Source organism: Ursus maritimus, unplaced genomic scaffold (assembly GCF_017311325.1).
Source record: "Ursus maritimus isolate PB19 unplaced genomic scaffold, ASM1731132v1 scaffold_19, whole genome shotgun sequence".
NCBI classification, from domain to species: Eukaryota; Metazoa; Chordata; class Mammalia; order Carnivora; family Ursidae; genus Ursus; species Ursus maritimus.
Genome location: NW_024424341.1, coordinates 49,320,793 through 49,346,783, shown reverse-complemented (window position 1 = coordinate 49,346,783; position 25,991 = coordinate 49,320,793). Strand labels below are relative to the sequence as shown.

The 25,991-nt window shown below is 56.3% G+C and overlaps 1 protein-coding gene across 1 annotated transcript; it reads right to left on the bottom strand.

Annotated features, from left to right (window-relative positions):
- Positions 1-1,516: 1,516 nt before the first annotated feature.
- On the bottom strand, positions 1,517-25,991 carry LRRC4B (leucine rich repeat containing 4B). The gene is made up of 4 exons (XM_040632925.1): positions 25,833-25,991; positions 25,358-25,475; positions 22,830-23,161; positions 1,517-4,074 (listed from the first exon to the last, which is right to left on the bottom strand). The coding sequence occupies exons 3-4, from the start codon at positions 23,124-23,126 to the stop codon at positions 2,224-2,226; spliced, it is 2,148 nt and encodes a 715-aa protein (XP_040488859.1). The 5' UTR covers positions 23,127-23,161; positions 25,358-25,475; positions 25,833-25,991; the 3' UTR covers positions 1,517-2,223.

The window sequence follows — 25,991 nt, the reverse complement described above, 5'->3', positions numbered from 1 at the left end:
TTCTCACATTTCATCCACCCTTCTCCTGGCCACGAGGCCACAGCCCCCCAATACTGCACTCTCACTCCCACACCCTGCCCCCTTCCCCACCCCCCATTGTCCAAGGAGAAGTCCAAGAGGCCTGCAGAGGCCCCGAGGTCCCCCCAAATGAGGCTGAGCCAAGGCGCCCTGCAGGTGCCTGGCATCGGAGATGGCGGAGGCTGCAGGCTGCGGCGGCAGTGCGGCTCCCTGCCCCCCCCACCTGGTCCCCGCCGCAGCATTGCCATGGCAACCAGGATCGCACTGAAAGAGGAAGGGAGAGAAAGAGAGCATGAAAGGGAGCGACGGGGAGCCAGGCTCTAAGAGGCCCAGGTCGACAGGCAGGAGCAGGCAGATGCAGACAGACAGGGCCAGAGACCCCAGACGGCCATCGCAGAGGCAGGCAGCTCTCGGGACCCTAAGGGAAGAATGTGCTTTAGTAGGAGTCCCAGGTGGGGGAGACATGAGACTGCGGCACGCACACAGCCGGAGAAGGGGGCACAGAGCACACAGGGCCCACGCCCGCCGAGTATGGGGGCCAGGCTAGGCCGAGGGGAAGAAGAGAGCTCAGCCCTGCATGTCCCTGGGCCACATCTGCCGGGAGCGGCGCCTCGACCCGGTGGACCCTCTGCTTCCTTCAGCCTGTGCCGGGCCCTACAGCATGAGACGGCAGCCCTGCTGGGTCTCACCTGCAGCCACCTGCCCCAGCCCTGGTGGGTCTCCCCCGGTGGCTGCCATCCTGGCTGACCCGGGGTTTGCTCCCACCTGCTGGCTCCTGTTCCCTCCTGGGGCTCTGCGTGAGCCCCTGTGCTTCTGAATTACAGAGCAGCCCCTCCCACCCCCGACCTTCCTGCCTGTGCGTCAGCAAGAGGGCGCAACAGCTCCCCAGGCGGGCCACCCAGTCCAGCGGGGCCAGGAGCACATCACTCCTTACACCCTTTCAGCCTGACCCCCTTGCTGCCTGCACTGGCTTGTGGGTTTGCAGAGGGGACGGACGCACTGTGGTTTGGCTCTGTTCTGGGTTGAATTGTGTCCCCTAAAAAGATATGCTGAGTCCTGACCTCCAGGACCCGTGAATGTGAACTTATCTGGAAACAGGGTCTTTGCAGATGATCAAGTTAAGATGAGGTCCTGCTGAAGTAGGGGGGCCCTAGTCCCCTATGACCCGGTGTCCTTATAAAAGCGAGCAAATTTGGACAGAGAGACGAGCGTGTGTGGAAGGAACGCCACCTGGAGACTGGAGTGGAGCTGAGCTGCAGGAGGCAAAGAAGGGTCCTCCCCCACCGGCTCCTCCACCTGTCCACACCCGGTCCTGGACTCCTGGATCTGGAACTAGGAGCTGCCCAGCCCCCAGCCCGTGGAACCCTGGGGGCATGAGTGGGGGCTGGGGACGAGGGTCCCAGTACGTAAGGGTGTGCTGGGTGCCTGAGCCCCTCTCTGGAACTCCTGAGGTCAAGGGTGAGGGGCCTAGGAGCCACTGGAGGAGCTGATCCCTCCAACCCTCCGGGTGGGGCCCGTGACACTTGACTTTTCCATTCTCATTGAGCCCCCGCCCGCATTCACTCTGTTTTCTCTGTCCTCCATGCTTTCATGACCAAAAAAAATATTTTTTTTTTTACTTTTTCCGTGTTTTTTTTTTAAAGTAATTACAGAGCAGGTAGTCGTTGACGCAAACCTCCCTTCAGTATCAAAAGAGTCTGTGGGGCAGGTGAGGGCTGGGGGTGAAGGGGGGGCAGGGCAGGGTGTCTGGAGGCTCTGACCACGCGTCTGTCTCTTCAGTTTCGAGGGCGGAGGGGCGGGAGGGGGGACAGGCGTCAAACTGCAAAAAATGAACCGTAAAAGGAGGGTCGTTGGGGATGAGGGGAAAGGACACCCCCCAAAAAGCTCCTCTCTCCCCTGGAAGGCGGAGGGCTGGGAAGGGTCGGTTGAGAGCGCGAGGAGGAAAAGCGGAGGGTTCCAGCCACTTCTCCGGAATCCTGCATCCCCTCCTGTCGCCTGGGATGGGGGGCTGCGGCCAGAACCGCGGGGGCTCTGTTCCCAGAGCCCCGCCGTGTCCTCGCGGAGGTGAGCCGCCCAGGGGTCCGCACGCGGGCGGGGCTGCGGCCCCTCCTTCCCCGACCTTCCCTGCGTGGTCCGGGCGCGGGGCCGGGGCTGTGGGGAGGGTCCCGGTGTGGCCCGAGCCCCGGGGGCCCCCGCCCGGCGGCTTCAGATCTGCGTCTCTTGCACATTCTCCTTGGAGCCACTCTTGAAGAGCAGAGGTTCATGGATGGAGTTGAGCCCCGGGGGGCCCTTGCCGCCGCAGCCCCCGCCGCTGGGGTTGCCGCTGTAGTGCGCCTTGAAGGCGGCCGCCACGTAGTGGTGGTGGTTGAGGTGGTCGCGCTCCAGGGCGGGCAGGGCCAGGTGGCTGTCCCCGCCGACGCCCCCCCCACCGGCCACGGCGGCGGCGGCGGCCACGGACACGGCCGAGGCGGCAGGCAGCTCGTCCTCCACGTTGATGATCTCCACGGTGCGCGTGGGCCCGTGGTGCTTGTGGAGCTGGTGCTGCTTGCGCAGCTTGTAGAAGGCCACGAGCATCACGGCGGCCATGAACGTGATGGCCACGAAGCAGCCGATGATGATCTTGGTGGTCTTCATGACGTCGTCCAGGTCCTTGAGGGCGTTCTCCGTCACGTCCGTGATGGGCACCGTGAACGCCTTCTCCGTGGGCCGTGAGGAGCGCGGGGCGGGCGCCGTGGTGGACGACGAGGCCGGGCCGGCGGCGTCCCCGGGCCGGCCCCCGCCCCAGACACCGTCCGTCGTGGGCCCCGGAGGCTCCTTCTCCGTCCCCCGCGGCTGCAGGGTCTCCTCTCCGGGCTGCGTCTCCAGGGTCTCCACGGTCACGGTGGTGAAGTAGGTGTAGCCGCCGCTGCCCCCGCCGCCACCGCCCCCGCCGCCTCCCGGGCCACCCCCGCCGCCACCGCCCGCACCGCCGGCCGCCACAGGGTCCACGGCCGAGACGTTGAGCGTGGCCGAGGCGGTGGTGTTGCCGGCCGAGTTCGTCACCATGCACGTGTACTGGCCCGTGTCCTGCACCGTGACGTTGGTGAAGTTGAGCGTGCCGTCGTGCAGGACGGAGATGCGCACGCGGTAGGAGCCGTGGGTCATGAGGGTGCCGTTGGGCGTCAGCCAGTTGACGGAGGTCATGGAGGTGCCCGTGCGACACTTGAGCTCGGCGGCCATGCCCTCGGTGACGTTCAGATCCGTGGGCGGCTCCACGATGACCGGCGCGTAGCAGGTGAAGTGCGACTGGTCCAGCTCGCCGATGTAGCGGCCCTTGAGGCCGGCGGGCGCGTGGCAGCGGGCGCAGCACGTCGTGTTGCTGGGCACCGTCTCCTTGAGCCACCAGCTCAGCCAGAGCACGTCGCAGTTGCAGTGCCAGGGGTTATGGTTGAGGTGGACGCGCTCCAGGCGGTGCAGGGGCGTGAAGAGGTCGTGGGGCAGCGACATCAGGTTGTTGTGGGACAGGTTGAGCTCCTCCAGCGACTTGAGGTCGTCGAAGGCGTTGCGCTCGATGGTGGCCACCTGGGCGTGCATGAGCCACAGCTTGCGCAGGCTGGTGAGGCCCTGGAAGGAGCCCGGGCGGATCAGGTCCAGCCGGTTGCCCGACAGCTCCAGCTCCTCCAGGCGCACCAGGGCCGTCAGGTTGGGGATGTCCTTGAGGTTGCACATGCCCAGGTTGAGGTAGCGCAGGTTGACCAGGCCCTCGAAGGCCGCCTCCGAGATGTACTCCAGCCGCTTGAGCTCGCCCAGGTCCAGGCGCCGTAGGGAGGGCACGCGGTTGAAGGCGTACGAGGGGATGCTCTCGATGGGGTTGTTGCGCAGCCAGAGCTCCCGCAGCTTGGACAGGTACTCGAAGGCCTGCGTGGGCACCGTCGTGAGCCGGTTGTCGAACAGCTCCAGCGTGTTGAGGCTGGGCAGCCCGTTGAAGGCGCCCACCTCGATCTTGCGCACCAGGTTCTTGCTCAGCTGCAGGATCTCCAGGTGCCGCAGGTGCTTGAACGTGTCCGTCCGGATCACCTGGGGTGGGGGAGGGGAGACACCCGTCAGCGAGGCCTGTGCGGCTGGCAATCGGCTGGTAACGTCCCGGCCTGGCCTGCACCTGAGCGAGGNNGGGCAGAGCGGCCGCCCCTCCCTCTTTGAGGGGGTGGGGGTGGGGGCGGGGAGTGTAAGACCGGAGGACCGCCTTGGGAAACCGTTTGTTTCTCGGGAGGCTAAACACGCCGTGACACAGGCTGCACACGACCCGGCCAGCCCACGCCCCAGTTTCCCCGAGAGCGAGGAGAGTAGTTGTCCTTTTTTTGTGATGGGTGCTCACAGCGCCTGTGTTCATTACGGCCTAACCAAGACATGACCCAACTGTCTTGTCAGCGCTCAAGGACCCATGCCGTGTGTCTGCACCGTGGGGCACTATGGGTCCTGCAAAGGAAACAACTATCGAGACGCACGACCAGTCTCATGGGCGGGCGTCATGCTGAGGAAAAGAAGCCAGACACGAAGGTGCGCGAGCGGTAGGGTTCTGTCCGTTCCGCGTCCTGCATGTGCTAAGCGGTCGTCTCTGAGTGTGTGTGTGTGTGTGGGGGGGAGGCCAGGCTGGCAAGGGGCACGAGAGCACTTTCTGGAGTGATGGAAAGATCCTCATCTGGGGTGGTGGCTATCTGGATGAATAAGACTGTCAAAACTCCCCAAACTCTACCGAAAACAGGGGCATTTTGTTATATGTAAATTACACTTCAATATGTAAATTACACCTCAGGAAAAAAGATTAAAAATACTTACAGCAACAGCTAACAGGCACTGAGCCCCTCTTTGGCACCAGACACCATTCTAAATGCTTTAGGCGCAACAACTCATTTAATCTGCCAAACTGTCCTACGAGATAGGTACTTACTCAGTATCCGGGACTATGAAATCCATAAAGCTCCAAAAACCGGAAGATTTTCCCTAACTTTGGCAGCACATACCATTCGGTGATAGAGCCTGATCAGAACTCATGTGAAGCTATTTAGAGCTTTTATTGATCCCACTCACGTGGCTATTCAAACACTTCACTCTAGAAATAGTCCCGGACTTGCTAAGGGCTAGAAGTCCCAGGGGGCGGTATGAAGTATGCGCTGGACAGTAGTGCCTCACCTTTTACCAGCAGATTTCAGAACATCTGGCCTCAAGCGTTTCACGGGAGGGATTATGAATTATCTCCATTTTAGCGGGAGGCAGAGAGCGGGGCAGTGACTCACCCAAGGTCACACAGGAGGAGACGACAGACTTGGTATCAGACTGAGGCCATTGGTCTCCAGAGTCCCAGCCCTTAACCCCTGAACTGGGCTGCCGCCTCTCAGGGCAGAAGCTGAGGGCCACAGGAGGGGCAGTGCTGGGCTGGGCACAGGAGGCAGAATCTTCCCGGATTCTCCTTAGTGGGCGCGGTGCTGGGTACACTGAGGCATGGCTGACGCAGCCGTCAGATGGCATTTGTGAAGCCTAGTTAATGCCTTGAGGGAATGCTTGCATTGTAATATTGAGAGGGAAATAGAGAACTCCAAACAGCATACTATGTGGTCACAACCTTGTAGGATTTAATTTTTTTTTTTTTAAGATTTCATTTTATTTACTTAACAGAGAGACAGCCAGCGAGAGAGGGAACACAAGCAGGGGGAGTGGGAGAGGAAGAAGCAGGCTCCCAGAGGAGCAGGGAGCCCGATGAGGGGCTCGATCCCAGGACCCTGGGATCATGACCTGAGCCGAAGGCAGATGCCTAATGACTGAGCCACCCAGGCGCCCCTAGGATTTAATTTTATTTAAAGTTTTTATTTTTACATAATCCCTACGCCCTACCTTGAGATCAAGTGCTGTGCGCTCCACCGACTGAGCCAGCCAGGCGCCCTGTGACTTTGCAGAGTTTTAAAAAGAAGCTGAAAAATTAGGTATATTCATATATGCACCACTCCAGGCTCTTCTTGGCGGTGAACTCCAGCTGTTGGGGATTATGGGCAATTTTTATTTACTTATTTCTTTAATGAACCCAAATTACTTTTCTAATAAGTAGAAAAACACTTTAAAAAGTTTTTTAGGGGCGTCTGGGTGGCTCAGTTGATTAAGCGTCTGACTCTTGATCTCAGCTCAGGTCTTGCTCTCAGAGTCGTGAGTTCAAGCCCCATGTTGGGCTCCATGCTGGACATGGAGCCTACTTAAAAAAAAGATATATAAATAAATAAAAATTTATTTTTTAAAAAGCCTGTGCCTGAGAGGCACGCAGCTTAAGGAACAATAATATTCCTGACACTGTCATAATCACCGAGTAAGAGCAGCCACTACTACATCAGTGCTATTCAGCAGAAATACAATGTGAACTACATGTTTACTTTTAAATTTCCTAGAAGCCACATTAAAAAAAGAAAAGCAAACTCAAAACAGGTGAAATCAATTTTAATAATATGTTTATTTAACCCAGTGTATCTAAAATATTATGATTTCAACATGTCATGAAGATGAGAACGTACGAAGGCGATATGTTACCCTCTTTTTGCGCACACCATGTGTGGTTCACAGCGCATGCGCTCAGTGGCCCCGTGTGGCCAGCGTGGCCATCATGTTAGGCCGTGCAGGTTAGCAGGTGCTTCCTTGACTCCTCGATGCTTTGTGAACACAACTGCATTTTATCCTCCAGCAGCTTTATGAACTAGCACGTTACTGCGCGTTTCTGAAAGGCGGGAATGGAGGCCCACGGAGGTGGCCAGGGGCTGGGACACCATCTGCGCAGGGAAGACGGAGCCCGCTTCGCATCCCGTATCCCCTCTTGGCTATGGGGCCTGTTGGCGGGACTCTCTGGGCCTCCCATCCAGGGCTGGCCGTGAAGGGAGAATGAGAGTCAGTTTGGGGGCCTCACTGCGATCACTGAAGAGGGCCTGGGGGCTCTTGTCGTTGGCGTTCATTAACCTGTGCACCACTGGGATCAGAGCCTGTGGAGGGCGGCTCTCCGGGCAGAGAGCCCCTTACTGCACCATCTAACTGAAAATCAGGGACGTGAGCCTGACACGCGCCGGAGCCTGCCAGTCCCCCACTGGCCCTCTGTTCGCTGACTCCCTGTCCCATCCCCTCCTCTCCATCCCATGGCCCAGCCCCAGAATTCTGTTTATGCCCCCCCCCCCATCCTTCCAGGAGCCTCATTATTTCCAGCACAAGGCTCTTCCACTCCACACTGACGCAGGCCAGGAATGACGCTGATAGTGCCGCCAATAGTGCCATCCCATAATAAGACCCAGTCTCCGCCCTCCAGTGGCATTGATGGGTTGGGCAAGACCTCCCCTTCCTCTTCCAGCGTCGCCCTGTCCTCACTTTCCTGCTCTCGGCAGGTCCCAGAGCACAGCCTCTGGGACTCAGTGCTTGCTGTTCCCTCTGCCAGGAAGACCTTCCCCATTTTTTTTCTGGCCTCCTGCCATCTGTCCTTGAACACCCAGCTCCCATGCCCAGCCCCCACCCCGGTCCCTGCGTCAGGGGTCTATACGCCCTTATCAACAGAGGCCAGGCCCCTCCAGGGTTGCAGCCGCAGGGCCTGGAGTGCAGCGTTGCCCTGGGGTCCTTCCTGATCAGAACTGAGCGCCGTTCCCGCCTGTGGAAACCAGATTTCTGAGAACAACCCTGAGTGCCTGGCCTGAGGAAGGAGTCTTTGTGGGCTCAGGGTGAAAGAGATAGACGAGGAGATACATTTGGGCCGATAAAACTCTTGTGATTCTCAGAGCACGTCAATGGTTTCCAGGAACAGTGGGATGGAGTTTGGGTGGCCGGGGAAACACACAGCTCAGAGTAGGGACCGGAAAGGGACATTAGATAGAATAACAAAGCAAATTTCCATATGCCTTTCCCCCCTGCTGATAAAAGTAATTTATACTCATTTCAGGAAAAAGTCTAAGAAGAAAATAAAAATTAGGCCAAAGGACCTCTACTTATGTTAACTTACGTTAACAATTTAGTATACATCCTTCTAATTTTTTCCCCTGCATATAATGCAGGGATATATCTCTTTTTCACCTTTTTTTTTAAATATTTCACAAAACTTTTGGTGACATAATATTTTCTCCTTGGCCCTGCATTTCCCCTACTATTAAGTAGTATTACACTGTAGCAGTGCCCGGCTGGCTCAGTCAGTAGGGTGTGTGACTCTTTGATCTTGGGGTCGTGAGTTCGAACCCCACATTGGGGGTAGAGATTAAATAAAAATAAAACTTTAAAAAAATAGTATTACGCTGTATTTTCCCATTTTGTGATATATGCTTCAAAAGCAATTTTCATGGCTATCTAGAATTATTTACCAGGGTTATACCTCCTTTGGGACATTGATGTGAAATTGCCAGGGTCAATTATTTATTTTCCATAATATGCCTCTGCCTTCTCTAATTTCCTGCAGTGAACGTGGCAAACTTTTAGAGCGGGACGAAACCCCAGTAAATGCTGTCACATGAAGGAGTCTGGGCTAAAGCTCGCTGGTGGCACCTGCAGGATCTGACTTCCAGGGACCAGGGGGAGGGGCCAAGCATGCTGGCAGGATGGCCTCGAGGAGGGCTGGCCCCGGGGTTCTCCAGGCGATCGGCCGTGTACCCAAGAGTGGGTCCGCAGCCCCAGGACCTGAGAGGCCCTGGGACCCGGCTTGTGTGGCCACGTGGGTGGCTGCAGCCTGGGTTCCCTCCTCAGAGGGAGCACGAGGAAGAGCCAGGCTCATCCCATGAGGTGCTACACGATGCAGCAACACAAAGCTTCCCTGATCAAACATGTCTAGAGCCACGTGGTGCCTCCTGGAGGCGCCACTGCTGCGGGGCTCAAAGTCTGGGAAGTCCTGTGGGGAAGGACGGTTCCACTTTGCTCCACTCTGGGTTTCCCAAACATCACAAGCACAGAACCCTCCTCGCAGGGTGCCTTTTATCATCGCCCTGGGAAATGCTGGCGCGGCACAAAGCAGGCCCTCACTCGCCGTTTCTATTAAAAATAATAGTAAGGACAAGTGCAGCAGCGGGAGGAGGATCTGGCCATCGCTAATCACCAGGGGGAGAATGCGGTGGGCTCTTAAAAGGTTACACTGGATGGTCTGGACCGAGAAATCTAGAATAAAAGGGCTGCTGGCCCAGGAGCCAGAGACAAGTCACCCTCACCCAGGCTCCGTGGCACTTAGCTCTGGGGCCTCCCCAGTTCCCAGCAAACCCATCTGCAAGCTGAGCGGGAAAGCACTGTGTCCCCGCCTTCTCCTCCCTCCTTGCAGGGTCCTTGTTCTCAGTGCAGCCCCCCAGCCCAGCTTCCTGGTGGAAGGTGGGCCTGCAGCCCTCCATGGCTCCCCAGAGCTCCCACAGAAAATTCAGCCTGCATCAGAAGCTGATTGGCCTGGCACCTGCCTGTCTCTCCCCTCCCCTCCTCTCTGCACAGCCCCCTGCCCTTTGCAGTCCTCACTCCAGAGACATTTCAGTCGATAACGATAACGACTCCTGGAACTATCTTTGCATATGCTGTTCCCTCTTCTCAGGATGTCCTTCCCTTTTTGTCTGCCTGGAAAATTCCTGCTCACTCCCTTGGATCTAGCCCAAATGTCCCTTATTCATTCATTCATGCATCACTTTTTATTGCGTGGGGATAAAGCAGTTCTGAAGGAGCAAACGGTGGGGCGGGGAGGGCATTCGCTGTGAAAGGGCATTGCAACCTCAACCTTCCAAAGTTGTCCTCACGACTCAAGGGAATTGCTGACATTTGCTCAGCACAGGACTTGGCACTGCAGGTGCTCACTGAGCCCAGGTGACAAATGCCAGGCTCTAGGCTGGGCACTGGTTCATCACCTCAGCTGTCCCCCACCAGCCCTGCAAGGCAGGTGTCATTAAGCTTACTTTCCTGAGAAGGAACCTGCTCAATGAAGTCACACAACGAGGAAGCAGCAGAGCTGGGGTGTGAACCCGGAGGCCGAGGTTCAGTGAGGTCCAGTGACTCAGTAGGACTGCCCACTGGGTCCACTGGGAAGCACACAGCTGGGATTCCAGCCCACATTTAGCTGGTCCTCTGGATAGAGCAACCGCAACTACCGTCTGTCCACAAGGTGAACGCTGGCTGAGTCTGAGCTGCTCCTGCTGTGGGCTTCGTTGCAGGAGCGATGGGAAGAGTGTGTGTAAAGGGAGATGAGGGGCATTTCCGAGGGGGTGGAGTCCCCCCACTCACTTTATTAATGCACTTGAGAACTAAGCAGGACAGGGGTGTTGCTGCAACGGAAGCCTGGTTTTATTGAAGATGTGCTGTAGGGTTGCTTTAAATAGTGAGTGCTTTAATTTTTACCAGGATTCCAGTCAATTCTCCCTTCTCTGCAGGATGCCTGGGGAGCAGCCTAGTGGGGAGTTGCTGGGTCTGGGTTTGAGTTCTGGCTTTGCTGTTGACCAGCTGTGTGACCTGCAGCGAGTGTCCTAGTATCTCTGAGCCCACTTTTCTCACAGGTACTGCAGGATTACTGTGAGGCTTGGACAAAGTCGAGAGGGTTTGGAACATGGCAAGCATGCAGTAATATATATATTTAAAATTTTTGATTCAGTTCATAGTGATCATGACCATTTGTCCAACTCTGGGCATCCAGTTTCTTCCTTAGCATCTTTCCTCTACACTGGCTAACATGTAGTTCAGACACCACCACATCCCTGCTTGCAGTCCTCCCGTGGCTCTCTATCACCCTCGACCTGGGGTCAGAGGCCCTGCAGGACTGTCCCAGTGCCTCTCCTCTACTCCAGCCATAGGGAAATGTATGGGTTCCATACACTGTCCGTGCTCTGCCCAGCACCTCTGCCTTTGCACAGGCTCGTGCCCTCTGCCTGGAATGCCCTCCTCCTCCTTGTTCTCTGGGAAATTCCAGTTGCCTTCCCCTAGCAAGTGCTCTTTGTTCCCTGCTCACTAACATGTCACACACATTCTCTTATCACACTGGCTTAATGCATCTTCTCCTTGGCTAGGTTATGAGTCTTTAGGAGTGGATGCCATCTAGATGGTTTCCGCACCCCATCCCCTAGTTCATGGCCAACTTCAGCCAAGCGTGTTGAGTGAATGGGCCAGAACAGACAGGCTCTGATTTGGAGAGCACCCCAGTTGTGTCAGTTGATATGCACCTGCACACATTTGGCCTGGGTGACAATGCCAACACGTTAAAACTCTCCATGACAGAACTGGTTCCAACTTACTCTTTTTTTTTTTTTTTTGGTTAGCATTTGCCATCTTATTTGCTTTCATCCATTCTGACCTGGTGTCTTAATTTAGGTGTGTCTTTTGGATTTTGTTTTTAATATAGTCTGAAAATCTCTGTCTTTTAACTGGAAGTTTAGTCCATTTACATTTATTGTAATCATGAATACATAGGGAATTATTCTGTTATTTGTGCTTTTTGTTTGTCCTGATTTTTTGCAGCCTATTCTTTCTCTTCCCTGTCATCTTTTTCATTGATTTTCTTATTACTCCATTTCCTTCATCTACTATTTCATAATTTAAAAAAAGATTTTATTTATTTGAGAGAGAATGAGTGATTGAGTGAGCCAGAGAGCCCAAGCAGGGGGAGCAGCAGGCAGAGGGAGAGGCAGATTCCATGCTGAGCAGGGAGCCTGATGTGGGACTCGATCCCAGGGCCCTGGGATCATGATCTCAGCTGAAGGCAGACGCTTAACTGACTGAGCCACCCACATGCCCTTCTAGTTTAGAATTTACATATTTTCCCTTTCTCTTCTTTTAGTGGTCACCCTTAAAATTTAACATGCATACCTCACTCCTCTCCTCCCAAACAATACAAGGCTGATCCCATCCCTACTCTGAAACAGAGCGTCATCCTGGGCAGCCTCCTGATAAGGCAGAAGGGCAAAGCCATTATTTGTTAAGTGCCTGCTGTGTACCAGACCCCGTACTAAATGCTCAGAGGTGGTGATCTTATTTAGTTCTTGTGTAAATCATGTCACGTGGGGGTTATCTGCCACATGTCTCTCTCCCCTCATATCTGATGGTTTACTGCAGAGAGGAAGAGTTATCTGCTTTTAATCTCATAGCTCCAAAGTTGCAGAACAAGGACTCGAAGTCTGCTTCTCCTCAGTCTAAATAAATATGAAGTCTCCGTCATGTCTTATCCACCTTAAGCCAAGAGGGTTGGGCTCTCTGTTGTTTTCAATGTATTCTTTGAGCTGTGGCGCCTGTTCATTATTCAACCATTACCCGTGTGTTGATTTGCTCATTTGACAGATATTCTTTGAGTGTCTGCTATGTGTCAGGTATCTTGCTGGGCTCTGGGGATCCAGCTGTGGACAAGAAAGACACAGCCCTGACTTCCCAGAGCCTGACCTCAAGTGCGGAGGACACTAAACATAATAATTATGCAAATGATTATTTCAGTGGCGATGGTGTAAACAGCTCTCAGGTGCTGCCCTGCCTGCAGGGGGAGAGGCAGGTGTGGGCCGCTCCACAGCACAGTGTGACACCCCCCCCCCCAGCAGATAATCTTAAACCGGGGCACTCTTGTGACCACTGGCCCAGAGTAGGATGGACAAGGTGGGGACTGGTTCTTGGAGTGGGCAATTCCCCCTGTCCTCCCAGCCTAACATTGAGCCTGGAAAGACACTAATGTTCTGTAATGTTGCAGAGAAGGTAGTCCTGGGCTCTCGCTTCTGACAGTCACCTAATATTCATGTACCCACAGCCCCTCACTCCTTTAGCCACGTTTGCTGAGCCTTCCTCTACAAGCTCCTGGCTCTGTGCTCTGTGTCAAGGGAAGGGATGCCAATTAAGCAAGGGAAGGAAGGCGGCCCCATCAAGGACCACTCCCAACCCTAAGGGGGGGCCTCTCCTCTCCTTTCATCCTAGAACTTGGTCTGTTCTTTAGGCGACTTTCCACTTCAGCTATGGTAGGTAAATATCACTAACACTGAAAAACCCCACTGCATTCTGCTTGGGTTTTTAAAAAACAAACTGTCGAGAAATCCTTTATTAAAAATTTAACTGTGGTAGGAAATGATTGAGTGAATTGTTCATCTTAATACTACGAAGATAAATTGTTTTTATACATGTTGAATGTAATGAACCGATAACAAAGTTTAGTAGCTTATTGTCTTTTCTTGTGTTAGTTTTTTGCATTCACAATTTTAAAAACGTTGTTTTTCTCTACCAAGTGCTTCTGCGATGACTTCTTGTAGTTCCTCCTTCCCTGAGATAAAGGCCTTGTGCCTCTCTTTTCAGTGGGGACTTTCTTGAGGGAGCTTGGCAGGCTTGGGGGCTCCTGCACTGAGCTACTTGGGCCTAGACTCAGCCTCCCGGGGCCTCAGTGTCCTCCTCTGTAACATGGGCGCAGGGGCCCTGAGGACTAAGTGAGAACAAGCTTGCATCACAGCAACGCAGCGCAGCCCAGGGGCAGGGTGGCCACTTAGAACACAACATCTCCTCCTTCAGTGAAATCTGTAATTGTTTCTGTCACCCTCACCCCTTCGCTGCCCAACAACAAGTTCTAAACCTGCTAGAAGCTTCCAGGCCACGCTGGCACTGAGCTCTACTGGCAGGTGCCCAGAAGCTCCGTGCCCCACCTTCCAGGAACCACGGTAGGTGAGGGCAGCTGGAGCCAACCTCTCAGCCCCCACAGGCTGGTCCTCCACCGGGACATGGGGCAGTGGATGGGGAAGGGCTCTGGCCAGAGCTCAGTGGCCCCCACTATTAACCTGAGAGGAGAGAACCCAAACTCCATTCTTCCTCAGCACCCCAGGCTGACTTAGACTTGTCTTGCCCCAGCCTCGCCGACTGCTTGTGCTGCTCTTGCTCGTGAGCCCCATAGCCTGCTGGTCACACCGCTGGAGTCCTGAAAGTTGCCCCTTTACTACCTCTGTGACTTGGGCCTGCTTCCCCATCTGTGCAATGGGGATTATAAAATCCACTTCCTAGGACTGGTGAAAGGATTAAATGCCTTTTCACACATCAGGAGCTTAGTGCCTGAGAGCTCCTGTCACTTTCCTTCTCCTCCCCCTCCACACTTGGGTTCATGCCGTCCCCCCTGGAACACCATCCCAGCCTCTGCACCTGCTCAGGGCACTAGTCACTCAAGGCTCCCTAAAAAAAAAAAAAAAAAAAAAAAAAAGCCCTTCTCTTTGCTAAGGCCTCCTAACCATCCCTGCCCTGTGAGACCTCCTCCTCCCAGATGCCTGCCCCATTAACTGGACCCGGCCTATTCCCCTCCCTCCTGCCCTCCCCCCTCATCTCCTCCCATTCATTCATCTACCTAGGAGCTGCTTCCCAGGGCTCCTGGGCCAAGCCCTGTCCTGTTGGTGGAGTCTGGCCTGTTCCCCACCTCTGCGCCCCCACCCCCAGCCCAGACAGGCAACTGAACCTGGGTGCAGATCATGCCTGGGGAAGGGAGGTTAGATCTAGTATCAGGAGCTAAGTGCACCCCAGCTTTGCCTAAGGCAGTGGGTGGGCAGGGTTAGGAGATGGCTCAAGCGGGGGTCAAACACCTCCTTCTGAGGGAGGCTCCCTGGCTTCCTGCCCTGCACCGCCCCCCCAACTGTTTGCTCAGCTCCCACCTCCATCAGGAACACAGAGTGCAAGTCCTGTTCACTGTGCCTACAGCAGAGTCTGGCACACCGTAGTTGCTCAATAAATGAATCAGGGATGTGAACTAGGTGCCACAGACTGACAAGCCAGGGCCGGGCAGTCAGGGAGGGGCAGGCAGTTCAGGGAGAGGGACTCATGATCTCAGAACAGCTCCCAGCTTGGAGCCTACTTCTACGTGGGGAGGAGACTCACTTCCGGGTGTCATAGTTGTGAGGATTAAACTAAACATCTGGAACCCACAAGGAAGGGTGCCTGGCACCAGGCAAGTGCAGAATGTGGCTATGGCCATTCAAGATCAAGGTGTGTTTTCCGAAGGGCTGGAAGGGCTGGAAGGGCTCGAAGGGCAGGGCTGGGCAGCGTCTGGGCCCAGCAGAGGGCAGCCCTGAGTGTGGTGTGGCTGGGACAGGGGCAGGGATAGGTCGGCCTGGGAAGGATCTTTGCTGCAAGGGGAGCACTGGCCGGTTTAAAGTCCAGGGATGACACAGTGACTCTGGGGCGGGGAACAACTGGGGACAGAGGCCAGGAAGAAGCTGGGGCGAGTGTCCCGATGAGCAAGGACAAGGCCAGAGCAGGGGCTGGTTGTGTGGACAGAGTCAGGGCTCCAATAGAGTGTTGTGATTGTATCACCAGGGCTACAGAGAGCCCAGATAACTACAAATTAGGAAACGTCTGGAATAGTGTTGAAAAAAAGCCAGTTCTGCAGCCAGACTGCCTGGGCTAAGTCCCAGTCCCTCTCTGGACTGTGGCCTCTTGCACAAGGGCCTTCCTCTCCTACACCACAGTCTCCCAGCCTGTGAAATGGGGTAAAAACAGGACTTACTCACAGGGCTGCCGTGGAAAGAGCTTGGAGCATGGCTGGGGCCACACACACACCCTCCTCCCACCCTCCCGGGTGAGAGGTGGGCTAGAGAGGTGATGTAATTAATGGAGGGGGAGACCTGGCTCTTCTGTCTTTCAGGCCTCAGCTACTCAACTGAAACATGGGGACCCCTCACCTGTCCCTCCCTTGGGAGGCCACACGGCTCTACAAGATGGCAAGACATTCTCTGACCTGTTAATTTTACGGTTGCGTTTGGGCCAGTGGTGACTTGACAAGTGTGCACAACTGTGATCAATACATTTGGGGTGCCACGGGGATCGGGGGGCCTTGACTTGACTGGGGGTTCAGGGAAGGCACCTCTGAGGTTGAGACATTTCCTTGAGTCAAGAGAGACCAGGGTCACTATGACAAATTTCTCACCGTCCACACTTGCTGGAGCTGCTCAGCAGCAGGCCACTCACCAGGGTCCCCTGCTAAGTCCCCGTGAGCGAATATATATAGGCCGCCTCATGTGACACTACACCCCCACGTGACCAGCATTCCCCACTAACACACAGTGGCGCTCAGTGCGTGCTTGGCCAAAGAACAAAGGCATTGAATTTCTCAGCAGCTCTGTTATTATCCCCATTTCACTGATGACAAAACTGAGGCCCAGACAGGTTCGATAATGTGCCCCAGGAAGAGTTGTGAGTCAAACCTCCACTGTCCCCCACAATCCTAAGTGCTAGTGCTGAGCAGATGAAGGGAAGAGTGGAAGAGCATTCCAGAAAGAGGGATATCAAGTGTGAAGATGCTGAGCCGAGTGGGAGCAGAAGGGGGCCATCGTGAGGGCCCTGGGAGGCAGGAAGCTGGCAGGGCGTGGGGCCGCGTCCTGAAGGGTTCTGTCTTAGGCAGGCTCAGTTGGGGAAGGTGACAGGTGGGACACCTGGGGAACTGAGCTCTGACGGCATCAGACTCCACCACCTGTGTGGCTTGTTGACAGTCCCAGGGGTGTGCGGTCAGGCCCGAGCCCAAAGCGCCCTGGGCACCACTCCTGCTCCAGCCCGCAGTGCGCAGGCCCCTTTCCAGGGAACGAATGGGGAGGAGTTCCATGGGCCTGCTCTGGCTCAGAAAGAGTCTAAATCTCAAATCAGGCCGAGGGACAACCCCAAACCGAAACAAGCCAAATGCCCATCAATAGGAAATGGGTGAAGAGATCGTGGTAACTTCATCGGACAGAAGATCATCCAACAATAAAGGGGTAAGAGGGGAAGCACCGTGGCTCTGGGATAGGGCAAGGAGGAGCCCTGGGGGGCGCGGGGAGCAAATAGAAGCCGGACAGGCAGGAGTGTAGACACGCAATTCTGTGCATGAGGCTCAGAAGTGAGAAGTCAGGGGAGGGCCTGTCTCACTTTACATCCGCGAAATGGGAGAAGTAATCCTGTCCTCATGGGACTGAAGAGGTCCCTGTGGGAAGAGCACTCCCAATCCCCCGGCTCAGGCTCAATGCTCAGCAAACTTTGGTTTCTCTTCCCTTCTCCGGGGACAGGTGAGCAAATCCCAGTACAGACTTCTGTCTTCAGCTTGCACAACCTTTTGTACGTATTATTTTTAAGTATAACTTTCCCTTGATTACAAAAAGTACTCAGTGTCCTCACTGAAGAAAATTTAGACACTGAAGAGAGCGAAAAGAAAAAAACTCAATCTCCTCCAGAACACTAATGCGAAGAGAAAGGCAGTATGAACATTTCTGAGTGGTCCCTGAGTTTTATTTTTGCTTTCTGTGCAGTGTTTAAAACACATGGGACGTCCTACTTGCATCCTTTGAAAGCTCAGGATCCTATTCTAAGCATTGCCCTGTGTCATTGGATATTCTTTGAAACTCTGTTTTGAATAACATTCTGTTGTAAGAACCAATGCCCGGATGACCAAGGACTGAGCCGGCTTCCACCCTCTGGCCCTTGGGCCATCCTTCGACCTCAGTCTCTGAAGCACCTCTGAGCCCCTCTTTGGGGTGGGTGGATTGGTTTCTTAGGACAGAGGCACTCTTCCTTGTTGCGTGCCCTCACACACTGCCCACAGGACCTCATGGCAGACCCCGAGGAACCCTGGGCAGCTCCCTGAAAGCTCCATGGCTCCTTGTACTTTGTTAGGTTAAGTACATGCATGACCTCTGACCAGCGATTCCTCCTGGTGTTTATGCCAAAGATGTTACCACGCAGCTCCCAAAGGGGTCTCGAGGGAGAATTTGTGGTGGAGGCAGGAGAATTGTGGTGGAGGCAGCCGGTTGTCTGTCCTGACTTGGGAGGTGGAGGGCAGGAAGTGGGGGGGGGGGCACCCATCAAGGAGAATTCTGCAGCAGTTAAAGCAACAGAGTAGACACACACAAACACACACACAAACACACACACACACCCTGATGTGGATGGCTCTTAACAACCGAGGCTGAGTGAAAACAGTGAGACAAAGAAAGCCATCTATAATGCAGCTTCATTTACATAAATTAAAAATACATGCACACAAAGCAACAATAAGCACTTTGCAAGAACACACACAAGCAGAAAGATCCACAGTAAACACACGAGGACGGTTGGGTCTGGGGAGGAGGGGAGCAGAGAGGGGACAAGGATACAAGGCAGTCGAGGAGGAAGGAGATGGCACCAGGCCTCTGTGGCCAGGGAGGACCCCAGCCTCGTGGAGGACAAGCAGGCCTCCCTGGGGCGCTGCGTGAGGGCCGTGGCACTTGGCCTGAGTGGCTTGGGGGCTGGGAGGTAGGGGGAAGGGGCTACGCGAGGTCTCTGCCTAGAAGGTATCTCCCCGAGCTCTGGGCTTGCACACCCCTGTCCCATCTCAGAAACAATCAGGGGGCCCATGGAAGACTGTAGATAGTTAAAAATTATTTTGTGCCTGAGGGTCAGTAGAACAACCGTTTCCACCACGTGCTGTCCCTGTCACACAGCGTGTGAACCCTTCCCGAAGGTGGACGCCATTGTTCTAGAGAGGCCAGTGGTTCTCGCAGGGGCTGCTGGGACCACCCCCACTTCCGCGCATGCGCACACACTGCCAAGTCCTCAAGGCGGGAGCTCAGGAGCCGGCCCTCCTTCCATAGACAAGCATCTGCTGAGCACTTACTGTGCACCAGGCTCTGTTCCAGGTGCTGGGCGACAGCAGGGAGCACGGTGAAGTCCCCACCCTCGTGGGAGTGACCATGTGTGCGGAGCCAGACGACAAGCAAGTGACCATGAACAGGACAGGGCAGGCTCTCGGATCTCCAGAACTCTGGCCATTTCTATGGGGCTTTGGTGTCAGGCCGTGTGTACGCGTGCGTGTAAGTGTATGTGTGCGAGCACACACACACACACACACACACACTCCCACACAAGTGTGGGGGAAGTACCAGCCATTGTGAGGGAGGACAACCCTCAGAGGGGCCGGACACACAAGACTTGTAGGGCTGCGCCTCTGTGATCTTCCCTCTGACCCTGAGATTCTACTTCTAGGAATTTATCCCAAGGGCAGAATCGGGAAAGTTCCAAGAATGCACACCCGGGTCGTTGACCGCAGTGCTGTTTCTATCACTTCCAACACTGGAGAAGGGACCGGTGCAGTAAGGGAAGGCCATGCACCGGGATCCCACGCAGCCATTAACACTGACATTTTAGACGAGTGTCAGCATCAGGGAGAGATGCTCCTGTTACCCTCCCAGGTGTCTAAAGTCAGCTGCAAACCGGTATCAAATGGTGTGATTTCATTTGTTTCTCCAAAAAGTAAAAAAAAAAAAAAAAAAAAAGCCAGAAATCCGTTGGCCAGGGCTGCCCGTGAGGCACACAGTGGGAGCATGCGCGGAGAGGGTCCGAATGGAAAGACGCTAGATGCTAATGGGAGTTACCTGTTTGTCAAATTCTGCTTGGCTTTTGTCCCTGTGTTTTTACTAAGGTGTATTTTCTAGATTTTCTAAATTAATTTGCATTCATTCTGTAATAAATAATTTAAAAATCCATTGACATGGGCACAGGAAAGAGCCAAGGAGGCTTTAAAACAAAATATAAACAGTAGTTATTTATATCTAGGTGGTGGGACTAGGGGTGATGTTTTTCATTTTTTTATTTGCATAATTAAAAAGTTATTTCCTCAAGCTCTTCTGATGGTTCCCTCGGCAGCCCCGCTCCCCGCCCCCGCACCTGCGAGGTGTCCCCGAAGGGAGGCCCATCCCACTGAACGTTCACAAGCGTCCACTTCTGTGGACAGGACACTCTCCATCCTGTGGGAGCGGGCAGTTTGGGGGCGCACGACCCGTGCCTACAGCAGACCTGTGCATGACTTATAACTAAGTTCACCCACGTCCACGGTGCTCCCCATGGACATCCTGGCGGGGATGTGGATCAAAAGTCTGGAAGCTAGGGAGACGGGGTGACAGACACCCAAACAAACAGGCCCAAGCAAAGGGGCCAGCTCAGACCTAAAACCCGGGAGTCATTCTCTCTTGCCTCTTCCCACACCCACTCTGCTGGAAAATCCTGTTGTCTCCACCTTCAAAACAGACCCAGAATCTGCCCACTTCTCACCACCTCCACCGCAACCAGCCTGGTCCCAGCCGAGCTCTCAGCATTTCTCTCCCAAATTCTGCACCAGCAAGGAAACAGCAGATCCAGGATTCAAACCCGGGCCCCCTGGCACTTGATCCACATGCCCTATAGACCTACTGCACCCCAGCGGGAGAGACCTAAGTCACAGCCCACCTGCCGTTTGCTCAGAGTTTCCCCTGCCTCCCGCCTCCTTCAGAGAAGAGCCCAAGTCCTCACCATAACCACGAGGCCCCGCAGAATCTGTCACTTTGCCCTCACCTCCCATCCACACCCCTGGATCACTCTGTTCCAGTCACACCAGCCTTGTCGCTGTTCCTCCCATGCACCAGGCAGAGTCCTACCCCAGGGCCTTTGCACTTGCGGTCCTCCCTGCCTGGAATGCCCTTCCACAAGGCTCCACCTTCATCTCCTGCTCAAAGTCACCTTCTCCATGAGGCCACCCTGACCTCCTATCTTTAAAGCTGCAGCCAGCCACCCCTCCTCCAGCACCCTCCATCCCGTTCCCCCATCTGCTTCCTTTTCCCACAGCCCTCAGCATCCTGAACACACACCATTTACTTACTTATCATACCTATGCCTAGAATGCAAGCTGGGGTGGGGTGCAGGGCTGGTGGTCCTAGACTACTGCCCCCCACCCAGAAGATAGCCAAGAGATGTTTAACAAACACAGGCGTCAAGGGCAAGGGCATGGATGTCTGGAGGGGAGTCTGTGGGCCCAGATTGGAAGGCAGTGGAGGGAGGCTTGTCTGCAGGACCCAAGGGCCAAAGAGAGCCGTATTCAGGCAGAGGGGTGTCCTGAGCAACTTCTCAGCCCCGAGAGGGCAACCAGTGTCAACCATAAGACTGGCAGGCCGTGCCCAGTGCACAGGACTTGGTTATCGCAGTAAAGAGCCTGGACTTCATTCCAGGGTCCAGGAACCTGCAGAGGGTTTTAGGTAGAGGTGAGCACCCCTCGGCGGCCACTGGGAGGCTGAACTGGGCATGGGGTAGGAGCTGGCGGTGCTGGGAGGGGGGGCGCCCTGTTTGCCAGGACTAGTCTGTGGGTGGAACCTCGTGCAGGGCCCTCGGTGGGTGCTCAGCAAACGTTTGTTGGACTGAATTGTTCACTGAGCTCCCCAAAGAGAAGAGCGCAAAAGAGCACAGTTCTACTGAAGGGACGCTGCCGTGGCCTTGGGTTGCTGGTGGGGTGGCCTCTGCAGCCCCTCATCACAGAGGTATTCCTGATGTGCTAACATCACCCCTCCCAGAAACGTGCCATTCCATTTGTTAACTGTTTCTTCCCTTCTTCAAGGTAAGCCACCCAGGAGCAAGGAAGGGCCCTGCCTGTCCTGCTCAGGACCGAAAACAGGGCTTGGCACTGAGCTGGTGCTGGCCCCACGTGTTGATCGTTACATGAGTAAACGAAGGACGGAAACGGACAGAGTCCAGGGAACAAGGGCGTGTACAGGGAGAACAAAGTGAGGGTGTCGGCCCCCCTCCAGAAGTCAGGGGCAGGTCAGCTGAGACTAGAGCCAGAGAATGCAGGGGGGACTCGAAGCACAGCAGGAGGAAAGGGACACTGCTGAGGAGGCAGGCCTGGAGCTGGAGGACACATCCTGCAGGAGCAGGGATGAGGCAATGGCACAAGGCACCTTCTGTTTCTGGACCCCAATTCTGGCTACACTGGGCCTTGCCCTGTGGCCACCCAGGACAGCCTTCTTGATGCTGGCAGCCCCCTTGGCACTGCACCCCTAAAAGATCCCTCTCTTCTGCAGAGGGGAGCCCCATCCCCAGGCTCTCCAGGACAGTGAGATGGGGGACACCGACCCCTTCCCTTCCCAGGGACAGACCAGGGTGTGCCATGGGGGAGGGGAATGTTAGCTCTCAGGGGCCTGGGACACCACAGAGGAGCCTTCTTCTCTCCTTTATGGGCCAGGGTCGGGAGAGGCTTTCATGGTGTGGGGTACTGACCACATGTCTTTAAAACGGTCATTCTCAGCTAGGGCAATCCCCCCTCCCCGAATACCTGGCAACATCTGGAGATCTCTGGGGAAGTGTGTGTGTAGGGGGTGCTGCTGGCATCTAGTGGCCGGGGACGCTGCTCAACACCCTACAGCACATAGCACGGTCCCCACAACCAGAGCCCACCAGGCCCCAGATGCCAATAGAGTAGAGGAGAGACCCTGCTTTAAGAATGCACAGCTCTGCCCTCAAAGCATCGTTTATACCCCACCTCGGGCACGGTCACAATGAATCGGACGGCAAGCGCCCCGTCAAAGCACCAGCCTGTGCTCTCCAAATGTCACAGCACCTCTGGGAAATGGGCACACGAGCTCCACACTCCACAGCACAGGAGTGCTCACCAGGCGCAGAAGATTCTAAGTCCTTGATGAGTATAAACCAACCAGTCCTCCCCCAGCCCCTTGGGGCAGGGCCTCCGTCATCCCCATTTTTCAGATGAAGAAACTGAGGCGCAGAGTCACGCCCTCACGAGCCCAAGGCCATGCTGCAGGTGGAGCGGTACCAACGGCACAGAGGCCTCACGCAAGGGTCGCTCTGCACACCCGTGACTCCGCGGCCAGGCCAAGGGCTCGCCTGTCCTGTGCTGTGGGAGGCAGGCAGGTGGTCCTGCCCCTGAGCCCCAGCACGCTTTCACAAGGACAGGGAACCTCGCGCGAGAAACCCAGACAGGCTGAGCTCGAGTTAATAGGATGCAAAGAGTATCTCGTAAGTGCCAAGGGGACACCAGGAGGCCTTCGCCAGCTCAAGCAGGAGGAACCAGCCACCACCTGTGTTCCTGTCCCCCCCGCCCCTCACTGGCTGCTGGCCCAGCTCACCTGGATGCCGTTCTCCTGCAGGTTCAGGTACCGCGTGTTGACAGGGATGCTGGCTGGGACCTCAGCCAGCTCTCTCCGCGTGCAGATCACCCGGCTGGCCTGGTTGCTGCAGGAGCAGGCCGCAGGGCAGGAGGTGGCCGGCAGGGAGCCCCCTCCGGCCGCCAATGTCATGGCCACGCCGCCCCCGCCGGCCCCCAGGGGTGGGGAGAAGAGCCAGAGGAAGAGCAGGGCCCCATGGGGCCAGGACATCCTACCGGGCGGCAGTGGGGGGCACGGGGAGCTGCGGGCGCACGCCATCCTCAATGTTCATGCTCCGCGTGGGCGCCGGGGGGCTGTAGGGGGGAGAGAGAGGGAGAGGCTTAGTGAGGGACAGGGACCCCGTGTGGCCCGCCTGCTTCCCAACCCCCAGGCGGCTCTCTGCCACCGCTGCCACCATCACCTCCCCGCTCCGCTCAGGACCCAAAGGGCCCAGCTCCCCCAGCCCCCTGGAGGGCTGACCCACCTGCTGAGGGCGGCAGAGACTAGGGCTAGCCCTGCCCTCCCTGCACTGCCTCAAGTCATTCCTGACCGGAAGATTATACCCATTTCGCAGAACTGACAACTGAGGCAGGGGTGGGGTGGGGAGAGAAAGGCTGCCCAAGGCACTTTGCCAGTAATGGAGAAGTCAGTCCGATTCAAAACTTAGTTCTCTGCACGGTTTCACAAAGGTAGATAAAGAGGTAGAGATGGAGGGAGAGAGACAAACAGATGAAGGGACAGAGAGAGGGTGACGTGCCAGGTCCAGAAGTCGGGGGAGGGGGTCTGGAGTCTGGCTTCCCTCACAGGTCCCATTCAAGTATTCTCACCGCCTGCAGGACCTCCTGTCCCCTCATCCTACTCCCACCCAGGAGTGTTTGCCAAGAGCCAAGTTTCCCAGCACCACCACCCTCCACACGGGCCCAGCCGCAGGCTGCTTGTCAGACTCCCGTCACCCGTCCAGGCCGTGGGCCTCGCAGCAGCCACAGAGAGTTGAGTTAGACTCAAAGGAGGAACTTGAAGAAGGTGAGGTGCCAGACAAGGCAACTGTGGAGGTGAAGTGTGGGTAGGAGAGGATGGGAGGCAGCGGGGCAGGAGGGAGGAAGCAGAGTGGAGAAGACAAAGGGGGAGGAGGTGGCCAAGGGGGTCCCGGGAGGGCCGCACCCCCATGTCCCGACCCTGACCCCCGTTGGCCCTGAGGTTGCAGGTGCTCAAGGCAAGGGCAGCCGGTAGCCTCTGGGGTGGGGTGGGTGGGTGGATGCTGGGACAGTTGGCGGGAAGGGGTTGGAGGAGGGGCTCTGGGTGGGCAGTGGGCGAGTGGGGCCAGGCCCAGGCGGAAGGGGATGGGCTGATCATAATAACAACGTTAGGAACTACAATAATAATAGCTTCAGCATTCAGGGGAGCCCTCTCTACGCCCCAGACTCTGCACACATGGTGTTCTCATTTAAGCCTCACAGAAACCGGAGGAGGAAGCTGTTAGGACGCCCAATCCATAGATGAGGACACTGAGGTGCTAGGAGGGGGAGCAGCTCGTCCCAGCACGGTGGCGCTGGCCGGTGGGTGGCAGAGGGGGATTGTGGCCCTGGGTTCACCCTCCCTTCCACGCAGCGTCTTGAGTACACACACAAGTGCACCCACATCAGCAGGCTCCGCTCCAGCACCGACCCAAGCTCCCCACTGGTGAGGGGGAGAGGGAAGTGGTGACGGGGCACACCCTCAGACAGCAGACTCTCAGACCCATGGACACGGGGCCACCCCCGGCACCATGAGCGTGCATGTGCGCGTGCGTGTGAGCGCGCGCACATGCACAGACACACGCAGACACACACGCACGCGCACACACACACATTCACTTCCTCCTTCTGCAGTTTTCAAGATCATTTTAACTCAGATAAAAATGCATGTGGATAGTCTGTGTGCCTGAATGCATGTGTGAGAGCCAGAGCGGGACAGAGACCAAGAGACCGAGAGAGACACAGAGATCGAGAGAGACAGAGAGACCGAGAGAGACAGAGAGATTGAGAGAGACCGAGAGGGGGGAGGTGTTGGTTTGAGTCTGTATCCTGGACTCATTTTTCTACCTGGGGGGCCTAGGGGCTGTGTGTACCTCTGTTTGCGAGTCGTGTGAGCGCAGTGGGGTCTCCGCTTCTCAAGTGTGATGGGGGGGGTCTATGCTGGTCCTGGTCCTGCACCCGCCATTCCCTGTTCCCACCCGCTAAGACAGGTGATGACCCAGCCCACACCCTTCAAGCCCAGGGGCCGGGGCTGCCCAGTGGGGCCCAAAATTGCATCTGGAGAACCCACAGGCCAGGATGCCCGCAGCAGCCACCCCAGGCCCAGGCCCGCTGCCGCGTCTCTACCTCCGCATCTGTCCCCATCTCTCCTGCAGCCAGCCCGCATCCCTCCCCCCCATCACAGCTTCTGCAGCGGCTGGGCCTCCCGCCCCTTCCCTCCTTGCCCTCAGCCATCTCCGTCCTTGTCCCCCCCCAACCATAGTGAGGGACACTCACCCCGGTGGCTCCGCTTCCGCTGGGCCTCTCCCTGGGCCCCAGGCCCCCCCCTCCACATGCCTCCAGCCGGTGGGGGGCTCTGCCTCCCCAGTTCTCCAGGGCTTCCTTCGAGGTTGCGCTGGGGGGGGGGGCGCAGGGGCTTCTTGGGTCTCCCCGCGCCCCCCCCTCCTCACCGGTCGCCCTTCCCACCCCGGGGAGGCCCGTCTAGGCCACTGCAGTGGTCTCTCCCTCCCCTCCCTGCTGGCTTCCTCCTGTCTCCTACCCCTACCGCCACCTCTACCTCCACTCTCCCCCCACCGCCAGCCTCTTTTCTCCCCCCCACTACCCCCTGCCCCCTTCTCCTCTCTGCTGGTCCCCTGGCCTTGTCCCTGTCCACCTCCTGGGCCCCAGCCCCCTCTTCAGGCTCCCCCTCTCTGTCTCGCCTCCCTCGGGACGACCGGGCCCCCTCTCTCCTTCTCCTCCATCTCCTCCTCACTCTGGCTCTGTCCCCATCACCCTCTCGTAGGTTGGAGAGCCCGTCTTGGCCAGATTCTCTGTCTGTCTGTCCGTCTGTCTTGGTCTCTCGCTTGGCCAGGCTCTGTCGGTCTCTCTTTCTCCGCGATTACAATTTCTAGTCACACGGCAGTGCAGAGCC

Bases quoted from the DNA above. Each gene is read 5' to 3' on its own strand.
- LRRC4B (XM_040632925.1), bottom strand. From the start codon at position 23,126: ATGGCGTGCGCCCGCAGCTCCCCGTGCCCCCCACTGCCGCCCGGTAGG. The intron at 4,075-22,829 runs GTGAGCTGGGCC...CCCCCACCCCAG, and splicing joins TGCAGGAGAACGGCATCCAG to GTGATCCGGACGGACACGTT.